Source organism: Falco naumanni, chromosome Z, assembly GCF_017639655.2.
Source record: "Falco naumanni isolate bFalNau1 chromosome Z, bFalNau1.pat, whole genome shotgun sequence".
NCBI lineage: Eukaryota > Metazoa > Chordata > Aves > Falconiformes > Falconidae > Falco > Falco naumanni.
Window position 1 is genome coordinate 51,292,254 of NC_054080.1, and position 25,861 is coordinate 51,318,114.

A 25,861-nucleotide genomic window follows, 5' to 3' on the forward strand; every position below is an offset into this window, starting at 1 on the left:
GTTATGCAACATGTGAAGCAAATTCTAACTGCACAGAGTGCAAAACCCACAAGTATTTATAGTTGGAGCCTGTGGCTAAAAAAATGAAAGTTTTTAATTAACCAATGAAAAATACTAACAGTTCAATTTTTCAAAGAGATCTTGATTAAAGTTTGGTATTCAATTAACACTTGATTTTTTTTATGATAACAAAGTTAGTGTCTGTTTTGACTTTTAAGTGTAGCTTCTGTCTGAGTGAGAATCTTTCCTTATAGATGAGGAGCAGATGGTGATTGTGGACTAACTTTTTCTTTCTATACAAATACTAGCTTCTGAAGTGAAGGTTCCAAAACCAAGAGGGAGACCCAAGTCTGTGAAAGTATCTTGTCTTTCAGAGTGTGACTTGTAAGTTCTGTTTCTTAATATAAAGCTTCTTCATTGTAAACTGTGTTGTTCCTTTTGTTAAGACTTCACAATTAATACTGACTTCCTGACAGGGTTTTGCCCCTTGAGTATTCGGTATGAGTTACTGTTTATGTTGATGTTATTTATAGCTCAAGTGATTAATACAGAGTAACTCAAGGTAGCACATTTCTGGAACAAGAGACAGAAGATCTTAACCTTCCTAACTTGTAAAATCTGTGCAAAATTCTTTCTATAATTGTATACTGAGTGAAGAGGAAAGACATTTACTAAGGGAGGAGACAAGATATGACAAAATTAAAATAATGATTATTTTTGTAAAATTTTTTCAGAAGTCTTCTGATGAAATTCCAACACTATTTGTAAAACTTTATTTATAACTTCTTAGGGTCTTGTGTCAAGTCCTTAGTGGTTCTAGTAACTGAAGGAAATCTGGGCATTGGTGTAGTTTGCTATAGATTAGCGGATGCATAATTTCAGCATATGTACACCTTAAGTATACTTCATAAAATTGATTTATGGTGTATGCACTCTTGGTCCAGCAGACAGATGTGTGTGAAACTTCTGAACATTAACTTCCTGGTTTTGGATCTCTGCACATATGTTAGTGTTGGCTTCATTAAGGCCTCCATGCTAGCATTTCTTTTTTTGCATAGATAGTGGGCTATAATTTTAGGAAAAGACTGATGTTTTTTTTCATGAGTCATTAAATAAACTGAGATTGAAGGAATTCATAATTTTTAATATTCTGTGGCAAAAAAAACCAAATTCTTGAGTTAATGTGATATTTTAAACTCACTGTAGACAATTGATATGCCTAAACACTGGTCCTATTTTAGTGTTAAGGAGGAGGAGAAGGCAAAGAAAAAAGGACCAGAAGAAAAGCCAAAAAAACAAGGAAAAAAAGATGAGGAAAGTCAGAAAGAGGAGGAGAAATCAAAGAAGGAATTTGACAAAAAGGAAGGAAAGAAAGAGGCTGAACCAAAAAGGAGAAATGCTTCTGATTCTGAAGGTGATGGAGAAGAAAAAGGTGACAAGGTATAATCTTGTTTTTCTGATACATTTATTATAGAGGAAAGCAGAACCACTGAAGATCTGTCTTGAAGGTAATGATAGAACTTGGTAAAGGTCTGAGCCTTGTGGCTGACTAATACAGATTCATAGAATAAAGGATGTAGAACTTCATTTTGTCAAATAATTATTTCAGGAACTTTAGTATTTTTAAAGAAAAGCATCTTTTCTAAGACACTTTATTTGTTGAAAAGGATTTAAATATATTTAAAATTTAAAAGTAACTTATTTTGATAATTTTTTTTTTCTGTTCCTTTGAACACAGACATTTTTTCCTTGGGTGTGTCTGAGAATTTGGCTTGAAATCAAGGTTTTGAAAGGTATAAAGCTGTCCCTAGCCAATTACTGGGAAGTCTTAATTTTGTTGGTGCTTAGGATATTTGCCTTCCCTTAGAAAAGGAGAAAGGGCTACAGAAATTCAGAACATAGCAATATTTGGAGGTTTTGTATTTAGTTGCAGGGAAAGCCAGCTCTTGTTGAATTGTTCTGTGAAGCAGTGTTGCTTCAAAGATATGTAGCATAGGTAAGTTCACCTGTTAACAGAAACAAAGATTTAATAATCTTGTTTTTCTTTCCAATCCAAAAATCTCATATAAAAACAGAAGAAAAGGGGAAGGACCTGCCTGAGCACTTATAGAAGAAGTGCTTCAAGAGGCCAGCATGAAAGGGAAGGAACAGAAAGAAAGCGTAAGCAAGAGGAAGAAACAGTATCTGAACTGTGAGTTTGTTTTAACATGTGTTGTACACAAGTTGTAGGAGTACATTGAAACTAACAGGAGAAGACAATACCTGAAAAAATTCCAAACTGATTTGCAGTGTTCTGTTGTTCTCTCCCCCCACCCTTTTTTCTATTTTAACCTAAGTGGAGAGTAAAAAGCTCCTTTAAACTAATAGGTTCTGTTGTGGGAGGATGGGAAGAGTTGAACCTAGTAATTAAGTGATGTCAGTTTTCAGTGACTTAGAAATTCTAGCAGAAGACAGCTGGTGGGTTCTGTTTAGAAGTAACCTAAGAATATCCATGTGAAAAGGGATCAGTGTGAAAAACTGTTCGGGACAGCCATACATTTTTCTGTCAGATTGAGAACTGGTAGGACCTATCAATCCATGCTTATGGATTTTTTGATCGGGTTGTGGAATGCACAGGGTTACCTGGAAAACATTTCCTCCTCTGTCTGGCAGCTGGAGCTCAACCATCAGAAAAAAAGGAACAGATAAGAATTATTCTACTGTAGAGCTGCAAAGCCAGTTGAGTGATTACATGAGCAGTCTGCATTTGGAAGATAAATTATCAAATGAATCAAGCGTAAGAATGGAGAGAAGATTCTGCCAGAAACTGGGGGGTGGGACAATAGGAAGAAAACTGACTCATTCTCAAGAGCTATTCCGCAAATGAGCGAAGAAGCCACCACCACGAAAACACGATGTTGCCATCCTCGCAGTTGGTGGGAGGGCAGAAGAAAGGGAGAACAAGGTAAACATTCAGATGAAGAGGAGGATGAAGGTCCCCTTCACCTTTTTGTAACAAAAAAATTCTAACTTTTTCACATTCATTAACAAGAATCATGTTTGGGGTGTTTATTTAAATCCTCTAGCCCTTTCTTCTCCTCTTCCTGTCACTCCTTCTCTGGAAACCTAATGTGATTACTCTACTTGCCTGTAGCAAACCTAAGTGTTTTCAGTTCCAGAGATATTAAATTGTCCTTAGCACCTTTGCAGCTCTGAAAATTGCACTCTTTAATAAATAAAAATTGGACTGTTTAATAAACGTGGCATATGCTAAATGACTACAGAAATCAGTCATATTGCTCTGGTTATAATCCAATCTCCTCTACTTTTAAATAGCAGTCGTATTTTATACATTGGAGGGTAGGTTGAGCTTTGTTTTGGTAAGATAAAGAAGCAGTAGTTAACGAATGCATAATTTAATTATAGCTGATGACTAATACCACAAAAATCAATATTGATAAAACAAAAAACGGCTGCTTTTTGTGCTGTCCTTAGGTTCCTCTACTAATACACCGAGTATAGGCTGATACCATTTTTGGTTACTTTTCTCAGCAGCATAATTTCGATTTAACAAAGTAGCTAGAAAGACTGGAAATACTTACATTGAATAACAGTGCTTTGTACACAGTTCTGTGCATATACAAAGTGTACATGCACTGTTTGGACAGCATGAACTTGTGCTACAGATTAAAGTAAATTGTCTTAAGTACTCAAACTGTTGATTTGTAACTGGATAGAGTATGAAAGGAACATGGAAGACTATAGACATGCAGGCCTGAATGTTTTATGGATGCATATTGCTATGATAGGAAGATTAGTCACAGAATATTTGCTGTAATTGAGAGATAGGACACAGCTTGATGCAAGCAAATGTCACTTTAATTAGCCTAATAGCTTGTTACATCCTATTCTAATAGGTTCAAAAACTTGCTTATTCTATAACTACATGGCAACTTGTGCAAAGACCTCACACTAGCTATTTAGCAATTCTGCAATAGTTAAAGATAACAGTATCTGCAGTTCTTGCACCAGGTCCTTGTGCAAGCTGACAAACACCGCCTTATTCCTTGTATAGTCTCAACTTGATACTTAGTCCCTGTTTCTATACCCTTCAGTATTCCTCATGTCCCTTATCACCAGGGCTTGTGGCCCACAAACTCGAGCACATTCCTTCCAACTGATCGTTACTTGAGGTCTTGCTTCCCAGGCCCCTCCTGCAAATATTGAATCGTGATATGCTGAAATATGCAAATTCTAAAATGAGTATTTGAAAACCTTCAGTAAGACAAGACTGAGGAATTGCTAAACTCTCTGAATAGAGTTCAAAAGCTTGTTTGAAAGACTTCTGCCTGTCTTCATCCTGTAACTGAGAAGGAAAAAACTTTTGGTTTGTTTTTCTTGAGTCCCAGCTTTATTTTTAGTGATAACACTAGAGAAAGAGTGAAAGAACCAGGAGATTTAAATGAATTTGTAATAAATAGTCTTCCTTAATTTAAATATCCTTAAAGCAAAGAGTAATAATCACTGATACATTTATGGCCAGTTGTAGGATTCTTTCACTGGTAAAATAATTATATGAGAAAATAAGTAATGTAGGAACTGATTATGACCAATTGATCTGTTATAGTTGAAATTGAAGTCCAAAATAAATTCACTAAGTGTTTATTAAGGCAAGAAAGCAAAAAAAAAAAAAGCGCTGGGCGGCCGGGGAGTCGTAGCTCCATCCAAGTTGGCAGATTCCAACAGGTAACACAGCCCTTTTAATATCAGCTTCGAGGCCGGTTTAAGCAAAGTTATGCTCAGTCCCGTGGCAAGAAGCTGTACATTACAAACTAAATTATTTTTACAGAAAAGTCTAGACAAAGACAAAGGTGGTCATAGTAACTTGAGATTATGGTTTAACACTGGCCTTGAGGAGGTACATCTCCAACCTCATGGTTAACGGTTAACTCTTTTCTCACCAGACAAAACATTCTCAGATCTGTTACAGCAAGATCATTCCTTTTGTTAAAAACCCCTTTGATCAGCAAATTACCCTTATTTACTTACTACAATTCCCCCCCTTCTTTTATTTATTTATAAGTGATTTGCTGGTCAAATCTAGACAATGCCTCACAAGCTGTGTCTAATTCAGGACTTTCATTTGGTATAATTTTCATTTCCATTTCTGATTGTTTCATTACCATTAACTGCACCTTTTTAACCTGTTTTTAACAAAAGTTACAATTCTATTGATGGTACAGGGTCCAAAAGTCAGAGTCAGTAACATCATTATAAGGAAAATTACAATAACTTTTTCCTGGGTTTGAGTTTGGACAAAAGTAATGAGGCCACTGGTTAAGACATGGTTGTGTGGGCACTAAATCGCAGAGATCTACTAAGAAACTTGAAGCACCGGCCGTAACATTAATTCTCAATGTAACAGGACCCTCCCATCGACCTAAGGTCCAATTGAAGGGTTGATGTTCATTTTCTAAAGTCGTGGTAATTAATATTATTATCAGGATAACAGCCTTAATTTTCCCCACTATTAGTACCTCTCTGCCTTTCCTTGTCTACTCTGTTGCAGAGAGCAACGGGTTATCAGTGTCTTCTCGGCAGCAGCAGGTAGTCTTCAGGGGAATTTGCTGTTATCCTGCAATAATTTTCAAGGTCTAAAGAGTTAGTTATCTCTCAAATACATTTCCACCTGTTCAGTTGTTGTGCCCGTTTCCAGGATCTTATAGTACACTGTCCTAAAACTCTATACCAGTCTGTTTCATATACTTCCCAAAGTTCAGGTACTGACAGTTCCCGTCCACAAAATTTACAAATTTCTGTTTGAGCCTGTTGTTCCCTGGTAGGTGTCAGATTATTGCGACATTTCATACAATAAGGTTGTCTCTTAATTGAAACACAAGACCACTTTTTATCACAATTTAAACATTAGCAAACAACCCAGCATAAGTGTCCGGAAGTGGGGTGTTTTAAACAGGGTATTCCATGGATGTCTCCTATACCGGGTGGTTCGGGTATACCTGTCTCTGCCTCACAGCAAAAGGGAAAAACCTGAGGAGTTCCTGTCAGTTTATATGGTCATGCTCCCCACTGTTTGATCAGGTATTTGTTCTTCACTCCAGGGTGCAAAATATACCTTTTGTAGGGTAATTCCAGGTGGTATTTGGAACCATTGATATAAACTATTTCGTATTTCCCTTCTGGAGGGGTTCATTTACCGGCCTCGGTTTTCCTTACCTTCATTTGGAGGTCTCCTGGTTCCAACGTCACAGTCCACGTCTCTGGGAGGATAGGTCCCTTAATTCTGCTGGCGTGAGTCCATCCTTTTTCCGCTGTTCATACAGCTGTACCTGTAGTAAGTAGAACAACAAAAGGCCCTTCCCAAGGGTGTTAGAGAAGTTTCTTTCCACGTTTTTATCAATACCTGGTCTCCAGGTTGAATTCGGTGTATGGAAATATCCAAGGGAGGACTTTGTACTATCAAACCCTTCTTTCTTAATTCCTGTCTCCTTTTTGTGAGTTCTAAAATATATTCTGTTACGCTTCATGCTGAGGACTCAGTTTTAATTTTATCAAGGGCTCGGTAACCTTAGGGGTCCCCAGCAAACAGAGCCCCTGACCCCCCTAATCTTCTTTAAAAGACTTTTTCATCCATGCTCCTTTTTTGACAATTCCTTTCCAAATGCCCCCTCTTGTGGCAATAGAAACACTCTACATCTTGTGAGCGGAATTCCTTTCTTCTAGGATTTTCTGGGCCCTTCTGGGACCTTTCTCCTCTCCTGTCCAAATTTTGTCCTTCTCTTACAGCTGCCATCGAGGTTTTAGACTGTCCCTTCTGACTCTCTCCTTCCCTTCCCACATACACTTTTTGGGCTTGTTGCTATAATTCATCTAACCCTTTTTCCTGCCAATCTTCTATTTTTCTCTAATTTTTTCCTTATGTCGATCCAAGATTTAGCCACAAACTGAGTTTTCAGCAGGGCTTGACCCACTTGACTATCAGGGTCTAGTCCAGAATATAGCTAGAAACTCCTTCTCAGCCTTTCTAGCCACCTGGTGGGGGTTTCATCTTTTTTCTGTTGTTCATTGAAGGCTTTATTTTGTCCTCTGGGTACAGAATCCCGAAATCCCTGAATTATCATATCCTGGAGATCGACCATATTATTTCTATGTGCGGGATCTTGATTGTCCCAATTGGGCCGCTGTAAGGGCCATTTTAAATCTCCGGCTGGGCCATGTGGATGTCCCCAATCCCAATGTCTCATGCCTGCCGTTCTGATCATCCCTCGTTCTTCATTTGCAAACAAGATCTTTAAAATAGCCTCCATCTCATCCCAAGTATAAATATTAGGGCTGAGGAATTGATTAAAACGTCCTGCTGCCCCTAATGGGTCTTCTAACAAGGTTCCCATTTCTTTCTTAAATTCTCTCACATCCCCAGAGTTGAGGGGTACAGATACAAATCCGACTCCGGGTTGTGGTCCCCCCATAGCAGTCTCCCTTAATGGATATAATAGATTTTCCTCCCTCCTTTCTGTAGTTTGACTTCTAGTCGTTATTTGATCAGAAGGGGCCTCTTCCTCAGGTTGGGGGGGTGCTGTTGGAGGAGGATCAGGACCCTGTAGTGATGGAGGAGGGGGAATATAGGGTGGGGGAGACACTGGAAGTTCGTCTTCCTCCTGCCTTTTCTTTCTATCCTTTTTCTTTTCTTTTAATGGGAACAAATTGGTGGTCTGGGCTGTACCCAGGATCCATAAAAAGGCATATTCACTCTCCTCCTCATTAAATGGCTGTTTATTGTTAACATACATATTCAGTTGTTGACATATCCAATCCTCAAGGGATCCAAAAGCAGGGCAATATAAATCCTTTCCTATTTGTTTTCCTCCCCATACTTCCATATAATAATGGATCATTTTTTCCCTGGACTTCCCCTTTTGAGAAGGGAAGGCGTCCCAATATTGAATCACTAGGCCTAACGGGCTATCTTGGGGTATATCAGGGAGCCCACCCCCACCCCCTATCTCCTGCATGGAACCAGGCGCCTTACTCTTTTTCTGGCCCATCTTCCGAGAGTGCCACCTTTCACACAAAATTCACTCGCTTCCCTCCGTTCGTGGCCCACGCCCTCGCGGACAATGGGAACTGCACTACAAGGAGGCCCACGCTCGCTTCGCCCGGTGGACTACTAAGTCCGGTGGACATCTCAGTCACTCACACTCCGGGTACCCAATCCCCAACCGAACGGAACCGCAATATACTCACTCACTCACGAGTCTTTGTCCGGCTCTTTGTGCACAAAAATTACGGGGAACTCACCGAGAACTGCAGTATCTTCTTTCTCTTTTCTTTTTTGCTTTCCTCTCCCAGTTTGGAAAATCCGGGTGAGCTAAGTCGGAATCTCCTCCGGGACCATCCGAAGATGGGGCACCCTCCCAGAGTGGAAGTCCGAGTTGGCTGTCTGGATCCAAGTCACAGCACCAAATTTGTTATAGTTGAAATTGAAATAGCTAGAGTTCGAAATAAATTCACGAAGTATTTATTAAGGCAGGAAAGCAAAAAAAGCAGCGCTGTGCAGCCGGGGAGTCGCAGCTGCATCCAGCTGCAATACTGGAATACTGGCAAATTCCGACAAGTAACACAGCCCTTTTAATATCAGCTTCAAGGCCGGTTTAAGCAAAGTTATGCTCTCAGTCCCGTGGCAAGAAGCTGTACGTTACAAACTAAACTATTTTTACAGAAAAGTCTAGACGAAGACAAAGGTGGTCATAGTAACTTGAGATTATGGTTTAACATTGGCCTTGAGGAGGTACATCTCCAACCTCATGGTTAACGGTTAACTCTTTTCTCACCAGACAAAACATTCTCAGATCTGTTACAGCAAGATCATTCCTTTTGTTAAAAACCCCTTTGATCAGCAAATTACCCTTAGTTACTTATTACAGATCTCTCCATAATTCCCTGTGGTAATATTAAATAGTTTTACTCTTTTTGTCATCATAATAAGAATATTTTCTTTCTCCTTAAGTTTGTTCTGTACAATGCCAGTTTACCAATTTGTACATGCAACCAAAACAGGATACAGTTTGGAAATGTGACTTGTTTTTGAAATCCTTTAATCTGCTGCTTCTAGGGAAGACTGTCGGTGTGCAGGATTTACCTGCAGTATCTCGGCTAACTAATTTTGTTAATTTAGTTTAGTCTTTGAAAACCAGAGTTTGGCTCTGTGGTTTTTGCATGCTAATATTTTACTGAGATATACCTCAAAACACCATTCTGTGAAAAGTTGGGGGTGGGGGTGGGGTGGCGGGGCGGGGGGAGGGAGGGAAGGGGGATGACTGAAGAACAGAATTAACAGCATTGTAAAAACACTTTTAACATTCTTTATAGGCAGAGTAAGGAAGAAGGTAAGAAAACAGAAGTTAAGAAGATGGAGAAGAAGAGAGGTTAGTTGAAAGACGCTAAATGGTATTTTCAGTAATCTTAAATTTTGAACAGGATTAACTGCTTGGATAACATAATTCACTGCTAAAGGTGGCTGTGTGGTCTCTGTTAGATATGTTTGAGCCATGACTGCTTGCTTCAGGTCTGTGAAACAGCGCGTTCTTGCTCTTCTGTGTTCTTTCTTCAGTGTGTTAGAACAGGTCTTTGCTGTTCCCATTTTACTGACATTCAAGCTTTTAAACCTCGATCATCCCTTCTGTTTGTGAACAAACCCCAAAAGCTCTTACTCTCTGAAGTGAATCACTTTTGTTCTTCCCTTCATTTTCCTTTCTGTCTTCTCATAACACAGTCTGAGGGACCTCTTGAAAGCAGTTGGATACTATCTCTTACTAAGCAGGAGGCCTGCTAAGCAAGAGGCTTGTTCTTCCTTAGCAAGAGGCTTAGATTCAGATTACTGTGATCTTGTCTATTAACCCACACTTGCAAACTGACCTTCATAGGGATAAGTCATTCCTTTTTTAGTACTCCCATCTTTAAGGGCAATCCAAACCACTGACTGTAGTATAGTACAGCTCCGGGGGGGGGCATGGACTCCAACCAACCTAGCGTTGGCAGGGGAAAAAAGTAATTACCTAAACCCATCCAAGTTGGATTGGACTTGAAGGAAGCCATTTGCTTGCAGTTATTGTTCAGAATATGTACTACTTGCTTAGGGAAAAATCCAAACGGGCATTTGGCAGGTGAATTAGAGATGGACATGTTCATTCATCTTGCACATCAGCTGGAGTATGTTTACTGGGAACACTTTATTTGGATGAATTTGGACTATAACTTGAATGATGTCTGATTTACTGAAAACAAAACCCATCAATATCCAGTTGTCCTGTCATTAAAGATTTTTCAGCTTTGTAAGTGTTAGTATTTATTGAAACTTCCTTCTAACCTGGCCCACAAGTAGACAGTGACAGGTGACAGCTGTATGCTGAAGTAGAAAATTCTTTTCCATTTGTAACTCCTAAGGAGAAAACTATGTAGGCTGCTGATAGTGCCCGATTTTGCATACTTCTGGTAGTAAGCCCTGTGGTGTATTTGTGTGCAGCTGCATCATTAACTAATGTAGAGTGCCTGCCCATGTTTTTCTGTGTGAAGTTCAGATTTGTAGAAAAGTTTCCAAAAAAACAAACCTGATGTGACTCTCAAATACTCATGCATATTGTTTTTAATCTTCAGAAACATCAATGGATTCTAGGCTTCAAAGGATACATGCAGAAATTAAGAACTCCCTGAAAATTGATAATCTTGTAAGTATATTTTTTAAAAACTTATACATGTATGTAATTCCAGTAGGAAGTACTTGGCATAGGTGTTCGTAATTAATTTTCTGAGAATTAATGGATTTTTTCAGTTTGAAACATAACTCCTGCTTAAATGAGGTTACAATGGACATAAAAAGATCAGTGTTGGCCAGTAAAACTGGTCTTGTTTGAAAATACTTCATTATGAACTATTTACCAGAAGCATTCAGACAGATTTCCGTTAAATGAAGCTTCTATGCCAGGTCAGCCTGAGCCTTGTAGAAGCACCAGAAGGTCACAGTAAGTGCAGTAGTGGCAGAGTCCCTGATGCAAGGGATGGAGGCCCCCATCTCCTGACCCTGCTCATTGTCAAGGGAAGTCTGCTCCTTGCTGGGAGCTCAGATTTGGAATGTTACCGACAAGTGGTTGAGGCTTGTCTGGCCTTAAGACTATTTATTAACTACTGCTGCTTTTATATGTGGAGCACCAATGACATGGTCAGGGGAGACCTGCAAAGTATCAAGCATGACTGTGACTCTGAGGGTGATGGCCAGGGTATGGGAACCGAGGTGGTGGTCCCTTTCTTGAGGAAAGGGCTTGTAAAGGAATGGATAAGACTCCTAGGAGGTGGCAACATCCACCCAAAAGTAGTGCTGCCAAGAGGCTGGCCGACCTGGTTAGATTGTTAAACAAGGAAGAGCAGCAGAGGAGAAAGTGAGGAAGTGGTGGAGCAGGATGGCAGTCAAATGATGGAGGGTGATGTAAGCAGAATTGGCGTTGTAATCAACAGAACAGGACTGAAGTGGCATCACCACAAGCATATGCACAGAAGTGAGGAAGTGCTGGCAGCACAGCATTATGGGGAAAGCTCTCGTAACCTTTCTGCAAAGTGAGCACAACTGGGTGCCTTTTTGAAGTGGCTGTACACTAATGCATAAACGTGGTGAACAAACCAGAGGAACTGGACATCTGTCTGCAGTTGCAGGGCTGTGGTTTGGGATAGTTCGTAGGACTGGAGCATTGCCATGTGTGTATTACCGGCTCTTTAGGACTAAAGATAGGTGCTGGGAAGACAAGTTGTGGGTAACTCTTTGTGTGAGACCGGTGGGAATGTGTGAAGCTCTTCATTGGGACAGATGATAAGCCAACTGAGAGTTTATGGGTCAGGATTTGTGGGCAGACAAGTATGGGTGACATCAGAGGATGTCTACTGCACATCACCTTATCAGGCAGAAGCAGAGAGTGAAGTCAGTCATCTGAAGGCAATCCAGAGACACCTCTTGCTCAAAGGCTGTGGTCCTCACTGGAGGCTTGACCCATCCTGGTATCTGCTGAAGGGACAACATGGGGATTATACAGCAATCCAGGAAGCTTCTGGAGTGTGATAACTTCCTAACACAGGTGATCAAGAGAGCTGACAAGGGAAGACATCCTGTCAGGCCTGATTCTTATAAACGGGGAAGATCTGATTAGGGATATGAAGGTCAGGGGCAACACTGGCTTCAGTGATTAAAATGGTGGGGTTCAGGATCCTGGTAGGAGGGAGCAGGGAAAAAAGGGGTCACAGACCTAGAGTCAGGAGAGTAGACTCTGGCCTCTACAGAGGCCTTTGCCCAAGGGGTCTAGCTTAGAAGAATCTCTGGAGAGACCAGTCTGGAGAGGAGGGTCCAAGAGAACTGGTTTACTTCTGGAGATGACCTCATTCTCAAGATTGATTCATCTTGCCAAGGGGGAAAATAACCAGACTTGGTGGGAGGGCTGCATGGATGGACAAGGAGCTCCTGACTATAGCCGGGACAGAAGAAGGAAGCATATAAAGGAAGTGGAAGCAGGGACAGGTGACCTGGGAGGAAAATGCTAACACTGTCAAGCATGGAGGGATGTGCTTAGCGAAGCCAGAACCCACTTGGAGTTAAATCCAGAGAGAGATATGAAGGACAACAAAGCTTATTCAAATACCTCATCAGCAAAAGGTGCAGAACAGGGTGAGGAAATCTAGTGAAAAGCATGAGATGGCAAAGGTACTTAATGCCTTCTTGACCTCAGTTTGCTCATACGATTCCTTTCAGGAATCCTAGGTCCCTAAGACCAGTGGAAAGTCCAGAACAGGGAAGACTTGTTGCTCAGTGGAAAAGGATCAAATTCAGGAACATGTAAACAAAGTGGGACTTGATATGAAGTATACCAGAGTGCAGAGGGAGCTGAATGATGTCATTGTGCATCCACTCCATTTTATTTTTGAAAAGTCATGGTCATAAGGGGAAGGTTCCCAAGGACTGGAAGAAAACAGATGTCCCTCTCGTCTTCCAGAGGGAGGATCTGGGAAACTGCAGGCCAGTCAGCCTCACATAGATCCCTAGGGAGGTGATGGACCAAATCTTCATGGAAGTTGTTTACAGTAATATGAAGGACGGTAAAGTATCTGGAAGTTCTTGGCATGGGTTCATAAAGAGGAAATCATGCTTGATCAGACTGACATCCTTCTGTGAGATGAATGGCTTGGTGGATATAGGAGAGCAGCGGACATGGTTTATATTAAAGTTTAAAAAAATCTTTCGACACTGTCTATTTTAGCAGCCTCATTAACAAACTGATGAAGTCTCGACTCAAGTGGTTAGCAAGGTGGACTGACAGTTGGCTGAACTGCAGGGCACAAAATACTGTGGTCAATGGTAGTGAGTCCAGCTAAAGGCCAGTCACCAGTAGTCAATACTGTTAAAACTTCTTCATTAATGACTGGGGTGATGGGGGGCCAGACCACACCCATAGCAAGGCTGCAGATGATGTGAAACTGAAAGGAAAGATTGATGGGTGTGCTGCCATCCAGGGGGACTTGGACAGGGGAGAAATGGGCCAACAGGAACTTTCTGCACCTGGGGAGGAATAACCCCATGCACCAGCACACCACGGGTGACGGGGACCAAGTGGCTGGAAAGCAGCTTGTCAGAGAATGACCTGTGAGTGTAGATGGACAGCAAGCTTACCATGAGCCAAATATGCTTTTGTGGCAAAGGTGGCCAGCAGCCTCCTGGGCTGCATTAGAGAGTAGAAAAGGTGATGGCTGCCCTCTACTTGGCACTGGTGAGACACTGGATCCTGATTTGGGCTCCCCAGTACAATGGAGACATGGACATACTGTAGGGAGCGCAGTAAAGGGTCTTGAAGACAAATTAAGGGCTTGGAGCATCTGTCATAGGAGAGGCTGAGAAAGCTGGGACTGTTCAGCCTGGAGAAGATAAGGCTGAGGGCGGGATCTTCTCCATGTGTGTAAATACCTGAATGGAGTATGGGAAGGTGACAGAGCCAGACTTTTCTTATTAAAAGGACAAGAGACAACGAATACTGAGTGAATACAGGACATACTGCTTCAACATAAGAAAAAACTTCTTCACTTTTTTACAGTGAAGGTCATCAAGCACTCACATACATTTATCTAAATTATTTGTATTCCTTGGAATCCACTGTTAAGGCTGGGATGTGAAAACAGATAGGGAAGGACCAGAGCTATATCTTTTTTTTAAGCCTATTTTAATTTTTGTGCCTTCGGTGCTTCAGAACAATACTACCAGGTTTTCTGAATTCAAGGTTATTTGTGCTTTTGTTGGTTTTGTTCAGTTTTTTCTCTTAACTGAAACCTCAAATCGTGAGGCTAGACCAAAAATACTTCATCAGTGTCTCTCATTTCAAGTGCTGGAGCGGGCTGCGAATCTTCAGAAGCCCATTTCCATTTACACAACTGAAAAAGCAAATAAAAGGCTTCATTCATTCTGTCTCTGCCTTTATGTACTGCTGAAGATGAGAAATTCTCACTACTGCTATTAACTGGCTCAGGAGAGGTGTGAGAGTGACCTCAGTTTGAGGACTTCCCTTAACTGACTGCATGGCCTTTTCAGAGTATCATTGCATGGGTGGTGCTGAAAGGGAACCAGCCTTTGGTTTAGCATCTACATTTTGTGAGTGCTGTTTGTGCAATGAGAAAATGAGTGTCAGTGAAGTACAGTAGCATAAGAAGCAACAAGCTGCTCCAGCTGGAGGACGTGGCATTGTGTTGGGTGTCAGAGGCAAGGTTCTGTTCTGGCAGTGGGGACAGCGGGCTGCCCTGTGCTGGAGGCAGCCAGGTCTAGCTGGCTCCAGTGGACCTACTGCAGGGCACAGCTGAGCCCCTCAGCCAAGATGGTGGTGCCTCAGTGGAAACCTAAATTTAAGAAAGGGCAAAACACACTGGGCAGAGAGGAGGGAAGAAAAGTGAGAAACAGCAGAGGTACATCAGGGTCAGAGGACGAGAAGAAGGGAAGGGGTGCTCGATGTTGCTGGAGCAGGTATTTCCCTGCAGACTGTGGAAGAGACCATGAATGAGCAGATGTTCTCACGGTGGCCTGTGGTGAGCCCATGCTGGAGACTTCTTCTGAAGGACTGCAGTTTGTGGGGAGAGCCCAGGCTGGAGCAGAGGAGAATGTGAGAGGGAAGGAGTTGCAGAAAGGAACTGTGTGACCTAGTGACCATCTGCCCTGCTCTGCACTGCTTGGAGGTGGGCTGGGGAGGGAAGTCTGGGCTGAAGTTGAGCATGGGAGAGGGGTGAAAGAAAAGTGTTGATTTGATGTTTGTCCCTGTTTCTCGTGACCTGAATGTACTTTAATTGGTAATACATTTTCCTTAAGTGGAGTCTGTTGTGGGCAAAACAGTAACTGGTAAGCAATCTCCCTGCCCGGATCTCGATCCATAGGCTTTCTCATCCTGTTTTCTCCCCCTGCACTGTTAAGGAGTGGAGCGACAGGTGAGTGGCTGGGTGGGCATCGGGCTGCTGGCCAAGGCTAACCCACCACAGTGTTAAATATGAAACATTCATTTCCAGTATGGCCTATTCTTAAAATATTTTATTTAAGTCTATTCCAGTACTTTGTCTCAAAAAAATAGCTAGTCTTAAATATAAATTTCTTGTTTCACAACATAATGGTTTGGCTTAAATGAATCACTTTTGTCATGGACCAGATAGTAAATTCCCCTAAAACAGTAAGTAAAACCAGGAAAAGACAGAGACCGCCCAGAACCCCACCAGACCTCTTGATTCAGAGGTGCAATGGAGCTTTGCTGCCTTCTCGGTGGCAAGTCATTACACATTAGCAAGAATTGTGTATGGAAAACACTGACTATGGAGAACAGCTTCTAGCACGGAAGTACTAGAACTGTGAAAGCGGCATAAAGCTTGAGTTTCATTTTTAAAAGTATACAATTATTTGTAAAAATTACAACTTACTCAAATTGTATCTGCCTTTCAGAAGGAGCTGAAGGGCAACTTGTAGTAATTTTTGTTCACAGGTTTGGCTGTATAAATTGTTCTAAATTAAGTACTTAGTCAAATTAAGGATATTATAGGCAGGTATCGCTGAGCATGAAAATGAATTTAGTATGGCTACTTAAGGATTATTAACATGTAAGTTAAGTCTCCAAACTAATTTCTTGTTTATATACAGGATGTGAACAGGTGTATTGAGGCTCTTGATGAGCTTGCATCCCTTCAAGTCACAATGCAGCAAGCTCAGAAACACACAGAGATGATTCTGACTCTAAAGAAGGTGAGATCTACAATGTTAATTAAAGTAACCCATGTGCTTACTTGAATTGGTATCAGTGTTATTTACTGCTGGAGTACTGTGTTCAATTCTGGCCCTCAAAATTCAAGTAATACGGACAGACAGAAGAGGGTCCAAAGGAGGGTCACGAAAATGATCAAAGGGCTGGAGAACCTGCCCTGTAAGGAAGCATTGAAGGGGCTTAGGTCTTTTCTTCCTGGAGAAGTCTTGTTGGGGGGGACCTCATCACAGTATTCCAGCACTTAAAAGGGCAGTTACAAAAAGGACAGAGGCTCTCTTTTCACAAGGAGCCATGTGGAGAAGACAAGGGGCAGAGGGTACAAGCTGCACTGGCAGAGGTTTCTTCTCAATAGAAAAAAAAATTTTTACACTGAGAACAATTGTTCTGTGGAACGACCTCCCCAGGGACATGGTAAAAGTCCCTGTTGCTGAAGGCTTTCAAGATGCAGCTGGGCAGCGTGCTCAACAGTCTCATCTAGGCTCCTCTTCCGTGAAAGCTTGGACCAGGTAGTCTCTCAAGGTCCCTTCCAACCTGAGCTGTTCTATGATTCCGTAATACTTCAGAGAGTGTAAAAGTCTGTGATCTCATTTCAGGTTAAATTCAGAATTTCACCTTGCATGTGATGAAATCACATAGGTATTTAAATACCTAAGTGGAGCTCATTGTTTTTTTACTTTGATTTTTAGATACGGAAATTCAAAGTTAGCCAAGTTATCATGGAGAAATCTACAATGCTATATAACAAGTTCAAGACCATGTTTCTGGTTGGGGAAGGAGATTCTGTTCTTTCCCAAGTACTAAATAAGTCACTTGCTGAGCAGAAGCAGCATGAGGAAGCCAACAAAACCAAAGAACAGTGGAAGAAAGGAGCAAACAAAAAAATGGAAAAGGACCAAACAGGTAAGTCACTGTGGTTTTTAGTTTCTTGTCATATAAAAGACCTAGTCTCTATTAATTTCTGAGCCAGCTTCAAAAGTTCTTGATGTAGGAATTCTACCTATCTATTAAAACCTCTACATAACTGAAATAACCGTAACTAAGTTTCAGGTTCAAGGGTATAATGTTTTCTGTGGTTATTTTACCTTTATTACCTGAAAGGAAGGGCTTTTGCAAGAATTGTTTAGAATTTTTACTTCTCTGTAGGTTGTCTAACTTTATTACCTTGTGGAATAAAAAACCTGTAAACATGAGGTAGGACAACGTACTACCTTCCATTCCTCAAGCAGCCTTTGGTGCCTGGACTTCCACCTATGCTTTCTTTCACTAGCCTCTTCCTATGTCATGCGTGCTACTATGTGTAGCAGCAGCTTTTAACTACTTACATACTACTTCCGTGATGCAAATTTAGTAGCTCAGTCTAACAGTAAAGGAACAATCATAATTCAGGGGAGAGCAGGCCTTTATGCTCTCAGCAGTACTGTTGCAGATTAAGCATGAGCACTTGTATTTGTACAGCATGGTACTAACAGCTTTCCATAGTAAGCATGTTCTACCATAACTTAGGTCAGTTTAATAAATAAATAAATAAATACATACAGTAAAATAGATACTTGCATTTTTCAAGAGAGGAAGAAAATGAGACAGATGCTGGAAAGCTGTTGCAAACAAATTTAAATCCTTGAAGATGCAGTAATTCTACCCATCTATTAAAATTATTTAGATCCTTGACCTCCACAAGCACTGGACAGAAATTATATTTACTTTGAACTTGAATACTGGGAGCAAAACTGTTTCAGAAAGCTGTTTAAAAGTTAAACCACCCAGATCTGGAACAAACAACTTACTGTAACTGAGGTGATTGAAGATAGCAGGGATTCAGAATAACTAGTTGAAATGCCACTGTATTTGTAACTGTTAAGAAAGCAAGGGTGATGATAAAATCCAACCATTTCACGGTGAGAGAAGTATGTATGATGTAGGTGTTCCACACAGATCTTTCCCCAGCCCAGTGATCAGCAGAGCTAATACTTACACAAGGAATCTAAACTGAAAGACTTCCTTCACGTGGTGTGACTAGTGAAGTTACTTTGGATAAGGTTAATGCTAGACTTAACAGAACACGGTGAAGTAGTGTGTTACTGCCTAGTCAAACGGAGAATGGTAAGTAGTTTCATCAGTAGGGGGATATTTCATAGAAGTGGATTTTGCTCTGATTGCTACAAAGACAAATTCTGGTTCCTTATGTTCGTACTTCTGCACTTTTAAAAATGGAACTGCTGAACTTTTACAATCTTTACAAAGTGCAACAGTTACAGCAGTTCAGAACTAATTCTGAGCAAGTCTAAATAGGTCAACTACTAGAATGTCCTCTTAAAATGATCTTGCCTGCTTTTTAGCATCTCTTGGCCTGTAAGTATACAAATGAATCGTGTCTTTTATTTTTTTCTTGCTGTAGTACAGTAGTTTAATGGGGGAGGTTGGTAAACCTGCAACTTCAGATAAAATGGACTGTCAATTCTGACTTAGTGACATTCCTTAACCATTTACTTAAAATTCACTGGTTTGTAATACCAGAGCAAAACATGTATTCATCACAGAATTTTAAAGAGGTTAAATATTTCTGCTTTGACTTCAGTAAATACAGCTTCTGCTTGGTGCTTTGTTTCCTGCTTGACAATTGGAATCTGTAACTCTTTCACTCTGCGATATACTAATACTATATATATATATTTTACAATAACTTTTACTCTATTTATGTATAGTTTGTCGTATTTTGATTACATACAAATTTGTCAGAGTTCAGAGTAAATGAGAATCCATGGAACTAGTAACTTCTCTAGTTTAAGTATCAGAAATCCCCCCAAATTGTTTGACCAGGTTAGAGTGCTAACAATGTACTACTGAAGTATATTCTCTCACTGCTCAGAATATAAATATGCATTAGTCCTGTTATCTGCAGCCTAACAGGCACAAGAAGATCTCGAAATCGCATGAAATACGTACACTACTTATTTCCCATTACTAAAATTATGGGATGAGGCTCATTGCATGGTATTTTCAGAAGCTGAAGGCATATCAGTTACTGCTTTTTGATTTGTTTCAGCTGCTGAGTATCAAGGTGAGGGGAAAACTCTTAGTGTTTGAGTTGATGAAGGTAAAGAAATTATCTGGGGCTTTTTATAGCATGGTTTTGCTGTCTGCAGTACTATTTTCTTTCTCTACCCTTTCGTTTTAAAGGTTCCAAGGTTCTGAATGGAGGGTCTGAAGCTCAAGACACCAACCAGTCGCAACACAATGGAGAGAACACTGAGGATGAGAAAGACAGGCATGAAGTTGGCAGTAAGAGAAAGTGAGTTAATAACCTTACTGAGCTAAGGCTCTTTTCTGCTGGAGCAAAATGATGTGAAATTAGAACACCAGTAAACTGAGGTTACTTAACCATGTTGAGGTACTGTTCTCGTTACAGAAAGAGTTTTTTCTCAACTTTAGGGACTGATAATACCATGCAAATCTTCTGTTAAAGTTTTGAATGAACATTTTAGAAGTTGCTTCACTCACTGCTATGGTGGAGACTTAAAGAAAAAAAAATCAGAGGAATGTCCTATTAGGAGATATCAGCATGTGGTGAGACAGGGAAAAGCGTAAAGCTTTCTTTTATGTTTTAGACTCTTCGATGCTATTAAGCTGGAAGCAAAGGAAGCCTGAATCAAGTGTTACCGAACCTAATGGGATTTAACAAGTTTTTTTATGGTCATGTATTCTAATCAAGCCAAGCCATTTTAGTATATATATATATATATAGTGTAGCTATAGAATTGCCTAAATGCAGGTAAACTGCAGGCTAGAACTTTAAACCTGTGACATTTCAGAACTCTGAAAGCTTTGTAGAGGCTGATACATTTACATTTTCTTCACAAAAAGTCATAGGAATGCTTGAATCTGTCAGGAGGTAAGTGTTTAAACCTTAACCTCACTGGAAAATGTTGTTTTGTAAACAAGAAGAATCTAGTAGAATATGAGAAATACAATAGAGTTTAGTAAACAATGAGAAAAAGGCCCAAAATTATCCTTGAGCTGAACTGTTTTGTTGAAGTACCACTTAGTTTTCTTTAAGGACTTCTGCACGTCGTGCTCAGCGATTCTTCTTATCCATCAGTATGTACTGAAGGAAACTTCCCTTTCGAGAAACTGCAGTTGCCTGGCAGTCTTTGGCTGTCTGCCAAGTTAAAACTGTACAACTAAGTGGAATATTGACAGTTATTTAAAAGAAGGTAAACTTAAACAGAACAAAACAAAAAAAAAAACTTAAGAAGAACTACTCACCTCTGATTACACAGCTGTCAGAAGTGACATTTGGGAGTTTTCAACCAGTGATGCCGAATACTCATTTGGTCTGAACAAGCAGCATGTTGAGGGAACATGATGAAGGCACAAGTGGAGGTTCCTCACACAGGTTACACAGCCTAGCATGCTGCTTAAATAAGTGTTTGGCCAAATCACGGTATGGTACTAATAGAGTATGCTTGACCACATATTTAAAAATAAATGACGACTACACTGGTTCTCCAAGGTAGAATTTTTTCATGGCCTGCTCTTTTTCCTGCAGAACTTGACAACACTTGGAATTTTAGGTGGCAGAGAGACAATCTCAGTCAGATTGCCCTTTATAATGCTGATTAAAAGAATTAAAAATATTTGGGTGCATGCTTTGGTCATTAGTTGGTGGACATTGGTCAAAGGAAATTTAAGGCAGATAGTTCAGATTGTTGAAATACTATTGGAAAAGGCTGTTGAATATAAAGAGTGTCAAGTACCTTTGAGGCAAGGCAATTAATAACTTTCGCTATTTCAGCAATTGTGATTGTGTCTGTATAACTTGCAAATATATCTTTTATGTACGAGCTAGAGAGGTGTCATGTTCTTCTAACAAACGTCGGTCTCTTTTTAAGTACATGCAGTGTTTGCTATGGCAAACTCTACACTCCCAACATATTCTTAGACTTCATTCTCTGACCCCATTGCCCCTCTCTGACTTCTACAAATACACACACTTCACAACAAAACTTTTGTGGCTACTTGGGAGAAGGTTTCCGTGGACTCACATTCATTCCTGGCTAACAGCTATAAACCAGTTTTTTTAACACCTCTTTGCAAATACCTTGCATGTTGAGAAATTGAGAAATGCATCTGTGTGCCTGTTTTAAATTCAAGCAAGCTACAGACTGATGTCTTTGCATCATACAAACTTCCTTTCACTCACTCAGGATTTTTTCATACATTTTTATTTGCAATATTCAGTTTCTTAGAAGTGAGAAACTAGTAAGCAAAATAAATATGAATAAATCATCAATGTTCAAACAATCCTGCAGTTCCCACTACTGACTGTAGGCAAATAATTTGTAAACTGCTCAAATCATATGGCTGTCCATTAATTTCTAAACTTTACTCCCTTTGATAAATGGAAGCAAGACATATCTGTACCTTTCTGAAGGTTTAGTTTGGAAATTTTGGAAGACAGAAGTTCTGTAACTTCACACTTCTGAAGAACATTTTTCTGTTCTCGTTTGGTAAAAATACATAGTGCTTCCTGAGGTCACCTTAGTGTTTGGGGGACATAGATTATTTCTGGCTGCTAAGAAAATTTATGATTGGTCAGGTACATTAAGCCAGAGTGCTTTTCTACCTGAGCTGACATATATTTGGCAGCAGACCAGGGAGGACTGCCTGAATGGAACACAAACTCACTTCAGAATGACTGCCATTCACAGCAGGTCACATACATTAATCACCACCAGCATAGCTTCACATTTGGGGGCAGTCAGCGTGAGGGAACACAGACAGCTGGCATCACTACCTGCTTCCCTTCTCTAGATCCCGTGTACTGCTGGATGTACAGCAGCATCACTTACTCCAGACTACAAATTCATTTGGAATAAGTCTTGCTCTGCATCTGTATGTGATCATTAAAGTTGCTTTATTTTCTTTCTAGGACATGTGGTGAAGAGAGAGAGCTTGAAAAGCCAGCAAAAGATTCTGCCTTTGAAAGCAAATGATGCCACTGGAATCTTTTCTTAAAAAAAAATATCAAAGATGATTGTTAAGTTTTGCATTTGAAATCTATAGACTGCTGAAAGTTTAAATAATTTTATAAGCATAGTATTTTGAAGTTAAATTTTGTGGAATAAAAGCCCCTTTAATCTTGGTTTTGAAGTACTTAAACACTTTTGCAATAGTTTTGTCCAGTATTAACAGGTAACACATTTCAAAAGATGAAAATTCCAGTTAGAAATGCTTAAATGTTACAGGTTTTAGAGTTGTAGTATATTTTTACCTGACTACTGTATGTTTGTCTAGCTAATAGCAGGAAAAAGTGTAAATACTTTTAACTGCCCAACTGCTTTCTTTGTATAAAACCTACTCTCTTCCTATGGTACTGACGTCTGTTAGTGCACAGCTTTTCAACTCTTGTGGGGATGTATTTTCACTGTGTTTTGTAGGAGTTGGAAGCACCGTTTTTCTAGCCATTAAAATGTTAATGGATACTTAATCACTTTCTAAAAACAAGTTTGGTTCTGTTTGTGCAAAACTCATTGTGCCATCTTACTGCAATGTGAGTTTATGGTATGCTTTTGGTCTGATAAGTATACTAGAAAGAAACGTTGTGGTCCCACAGAACCTCTTCATGCACACTGGTTGGAAAACACTGTCTTGAATAATTGAAATTAAAGAATTTTGAACTGGTAAAGAGAGACTGGTTCTTAATACTAACTTGTGTAGACAAAACCAATCATAGTAACAAGTGTCTGTTTTTAATGCTATTTCAATTTTGTTGCCTTGGCATTAACTTGGGGATATCTGACTTGAATTGAAATTAAAGAATTTTAAACTGGTAAAGAGAGACTGGTTCTTAATACTAACTTGTGTAGACAAAACCAATCATAGTAACAAGTGTCTGTTTTTAGTGCTATTTCAGTTTTGTTGTCTTGGCATTAACTTGGGGATTTCTAACTTGAATTTTAACAGAAACACTGGCAGAGTATTTTTAGTAATTTTTCTTAAAGTCATGAAAGGGAACGAAACGGGTATAACTGCCTCTGAAAATTCTTGAAGTACCACCTAGCATCAGAACTAGGAACAACTCGTATGTGACTGGAAAATGGTATTGACAGAGGCCACCTGGGCTAGAAATTGGAATTTTAATAGTACTAAGTATCTTGTTAGGGGTATCAGGGGAAGTAACAGTCTTCCAGGTGTATGTATTGCCTTGTATTGCATCACCTTCAAGGGAGCAACAAAGATTACTGCCTGGTGCAGACCAGTACTTCTGAAGCTTTAACTTGCATCATTCAATGAGGAAGAGTTTTCAGTATTGCAGCATGCCAAAACAGCATGGTATTTAATACCAAGAAGTCAGATTATTTCTTGTTTACATGCTGTGTAAATTGCAGCCATAGCTGCTTCAGTCAGCTCACCTGGGTTGTTCTTTTCGTTCGCACCTAGGGTGGTATGGAGAACAGGGATTTCTCATATATAAAGCAAGGCATACAGCTTTTCCCCATTCAGCAATCTGGTACAATCTTTACTTTTGTTTGCAGTTCTGCTGATACAGTAGTGCTAAGCATTCAGTAAGAGGAAAAAGTAACCTCAGTGCTCAGTATGTCACAACCAAGTAAAGGTCAGCAACCTCAGCATTGATTTCAAACTCTTTGTGTTCTCTGTTTTCTGGAAGTGACAGATTTATTTTGAGAATCATGCTTTTTCTCCCACTGAAATCATGCACTACTATGAAGTAACTTCTCCTTATTCTCCGTCTCCTAATTGTAAAGAGATGAAAACTTTTTTCCCTAGCGTTGCCTTTTTGCTGTCCCCCTCCCTGCAAGAGACTAGAGTAGTAAACCACATAATAGTTTTAGGATCATAGTCCTAACTTCTTCTCCTCACTTGCAAGATTTAAGTAACAGCAAAAAAAATATTCACCAGTGACCAGAGGCACTGAAAAATTCATGAAAAGCCTGAAAATCAAACCTCTAGTACCTGATGCTCTTTGCACAAGCAGCGTTATGTTTATTGTGTTCAGAACTGCCACTCTGTCAGTTTGCGAGCTTGCAGTACTTCCTATTTTTATATAACTTTGCCAGGATCCATCAGTGAATGTTTTTTTCCCTGTTAAATACACCAGTCCTTCAGAGACTATGTGTGCAACATGTAGTTACTACATGTAAGCTGCTGCTGCTTCCTGTTCGAAGTAGTTTGACCAGCTTGTAATTGTCCATTTACACAGTGGTACACCTAGGTGATGTTAACTGCTTCCATAGGCTGTCATTACGCATAACCCATTACACTTATTTTTGAAGTAAGTAATCTGTCATGTTAAGATGAGGCAGGATTATAGGTTTGGTATGTGGAAAAGGCAACACAATAGTATTTCAACATTCAACAACACTGTTTGCTAGCAGCTGAATTTACAGCACCTGTTGTGCTGTATTTGTACAGCAGACTTCTCAATATTGGAGTATGCTGCACACTTCCTAAAGAGTTCACTATATTAAGAACTTTTATAGATGCAAGCATGTTTTTTATCCTTCCTTATCACTCCACTCTCACTTTTAAGTCAGGGGATAGAGAAGCATGTGCACATGTACGCATCTGCACCCATCTTAACAAAAATGTCATTTGTGCATATTTACAACACGGTACTATTTCCACTCCGCCTTTCTGCCCGAAGTTGCAAGCTGCCTAAAACTGTATTCTCCCTTCACAGCTTTATTAACCAGACAGGGGAGAGACGTGCAGCGTGCCTGGGGGAAGGGCTCCATGTTGTTGCTCAAAGAATCGTGCCCACCAATGGCTTTTGCATGAAACGCACCGGCACTCAGTTACAGTAGCACTTTGTAGTAAGGCGCTGGCTGCCTTAGGAAATCAAAGTACCAAGCTATAAGCATTTAGAATGGTTCATGATTAAATATTGAAGCTTATGCAGGATCCACTTAAGTGATTACTGGAAGTTAAAACTCAGCATGGAAAGTTGTTTTAGTTGGCAGCAGTACATTTAAGATTTTGAATATTGCAATCCCTGCACAAAGGTAAAAACATGCAAGTCGTTGCCACAAGCTAAAATTGCTTGCAGAGCTTTCCATGTGCATAGTTAGTATGCACTTGTGTAATGAAACGGAAGGTGTTAATATATCAAAACCGAATAGCTTTCAGGTCTTGAAGACACCCCCAGGTTAAACCTGGCAGATCAATAGCCCTGGCAGCTCCCAGTATGAAAATGTCCTCAGCAGATGGCCGGCACTGCTTGGCCTCCACAGGTGCGAGTTTCGGCAGTCTCTAGCATTCCACAACAGACTGAAGGGAGGGACTAACACGGCCACACAGCTAGACCGTCAGACCATGGCACTCTCGTTCAGCTTCGGAATACAGGTAGTTACTGTACACTGGATTTTGTATATTTCTACATACAGCTAGTCACAAGATGTATTGTATTGCCTTAGGAAACTAAAGCGACTTCCACTTTCACCCTCAAGAGTGTTTCTGTGAAGATGTTAATGCAAAATAAATGGGAATTCTCACATATGTGCTTCCCGATTTTGACCACTCCTTTGTATCAAAAC

The 25,861-nt window shown here is 40.2% G+C and overlaps 1 protein-coding gene across 5 annotated transcripts in view; it reads left to right on the forward strand.

Moving 5' to 3' along the window:
* PSIP1 (PC4 and SFRS1 interacting protein 1) overlaps positions 1-22,318 on the forward strand; it is a 39,596-nt gene extending 17,278 nt beyond the window's left edge. For all 5 annotated transcript variants that reach the window (XM_040579985.1, XM_040579984.1, XM_040579983.1 and 2 more), the window contains exons 10-18: positions 309-384; positions 1,242-1,440; positions 2,076-2,191; positions 9,367-9,422; positions 10,651-10,721; positions 16,187-16,288; positions 16,994-17,207; positions 19,485-19,596; positions 22,237-22,318. In XM_040579985.1, coding sequence (XP_040435919.1) covers positions 309-384; positions 1,242-1,440; positions 2,076-2,191; positions 9,367-9,422; positions 10,651-10,721; positions 16,187-16,288; positions 16,994-17,207; positions 19,485-19,596; positions 22,237-22,300 — 1,010 coding nt within the window. In that variant the 3' untranslated portion in view covers positions 22,301-22,318. The remainder of the gene's footprint in view (positions 1-308; positions 385-1,241; positions 1,441-2,075; positions 2,192-9,366; positions 9,423-10,650; positions 10,722-16,186; positions 16,289-16,993; positions 17,208-19,484; positions 19,597-22,236) is intronic.
* Positions 22,319-25,861: the final 3,543 nt, after the last annotated feature.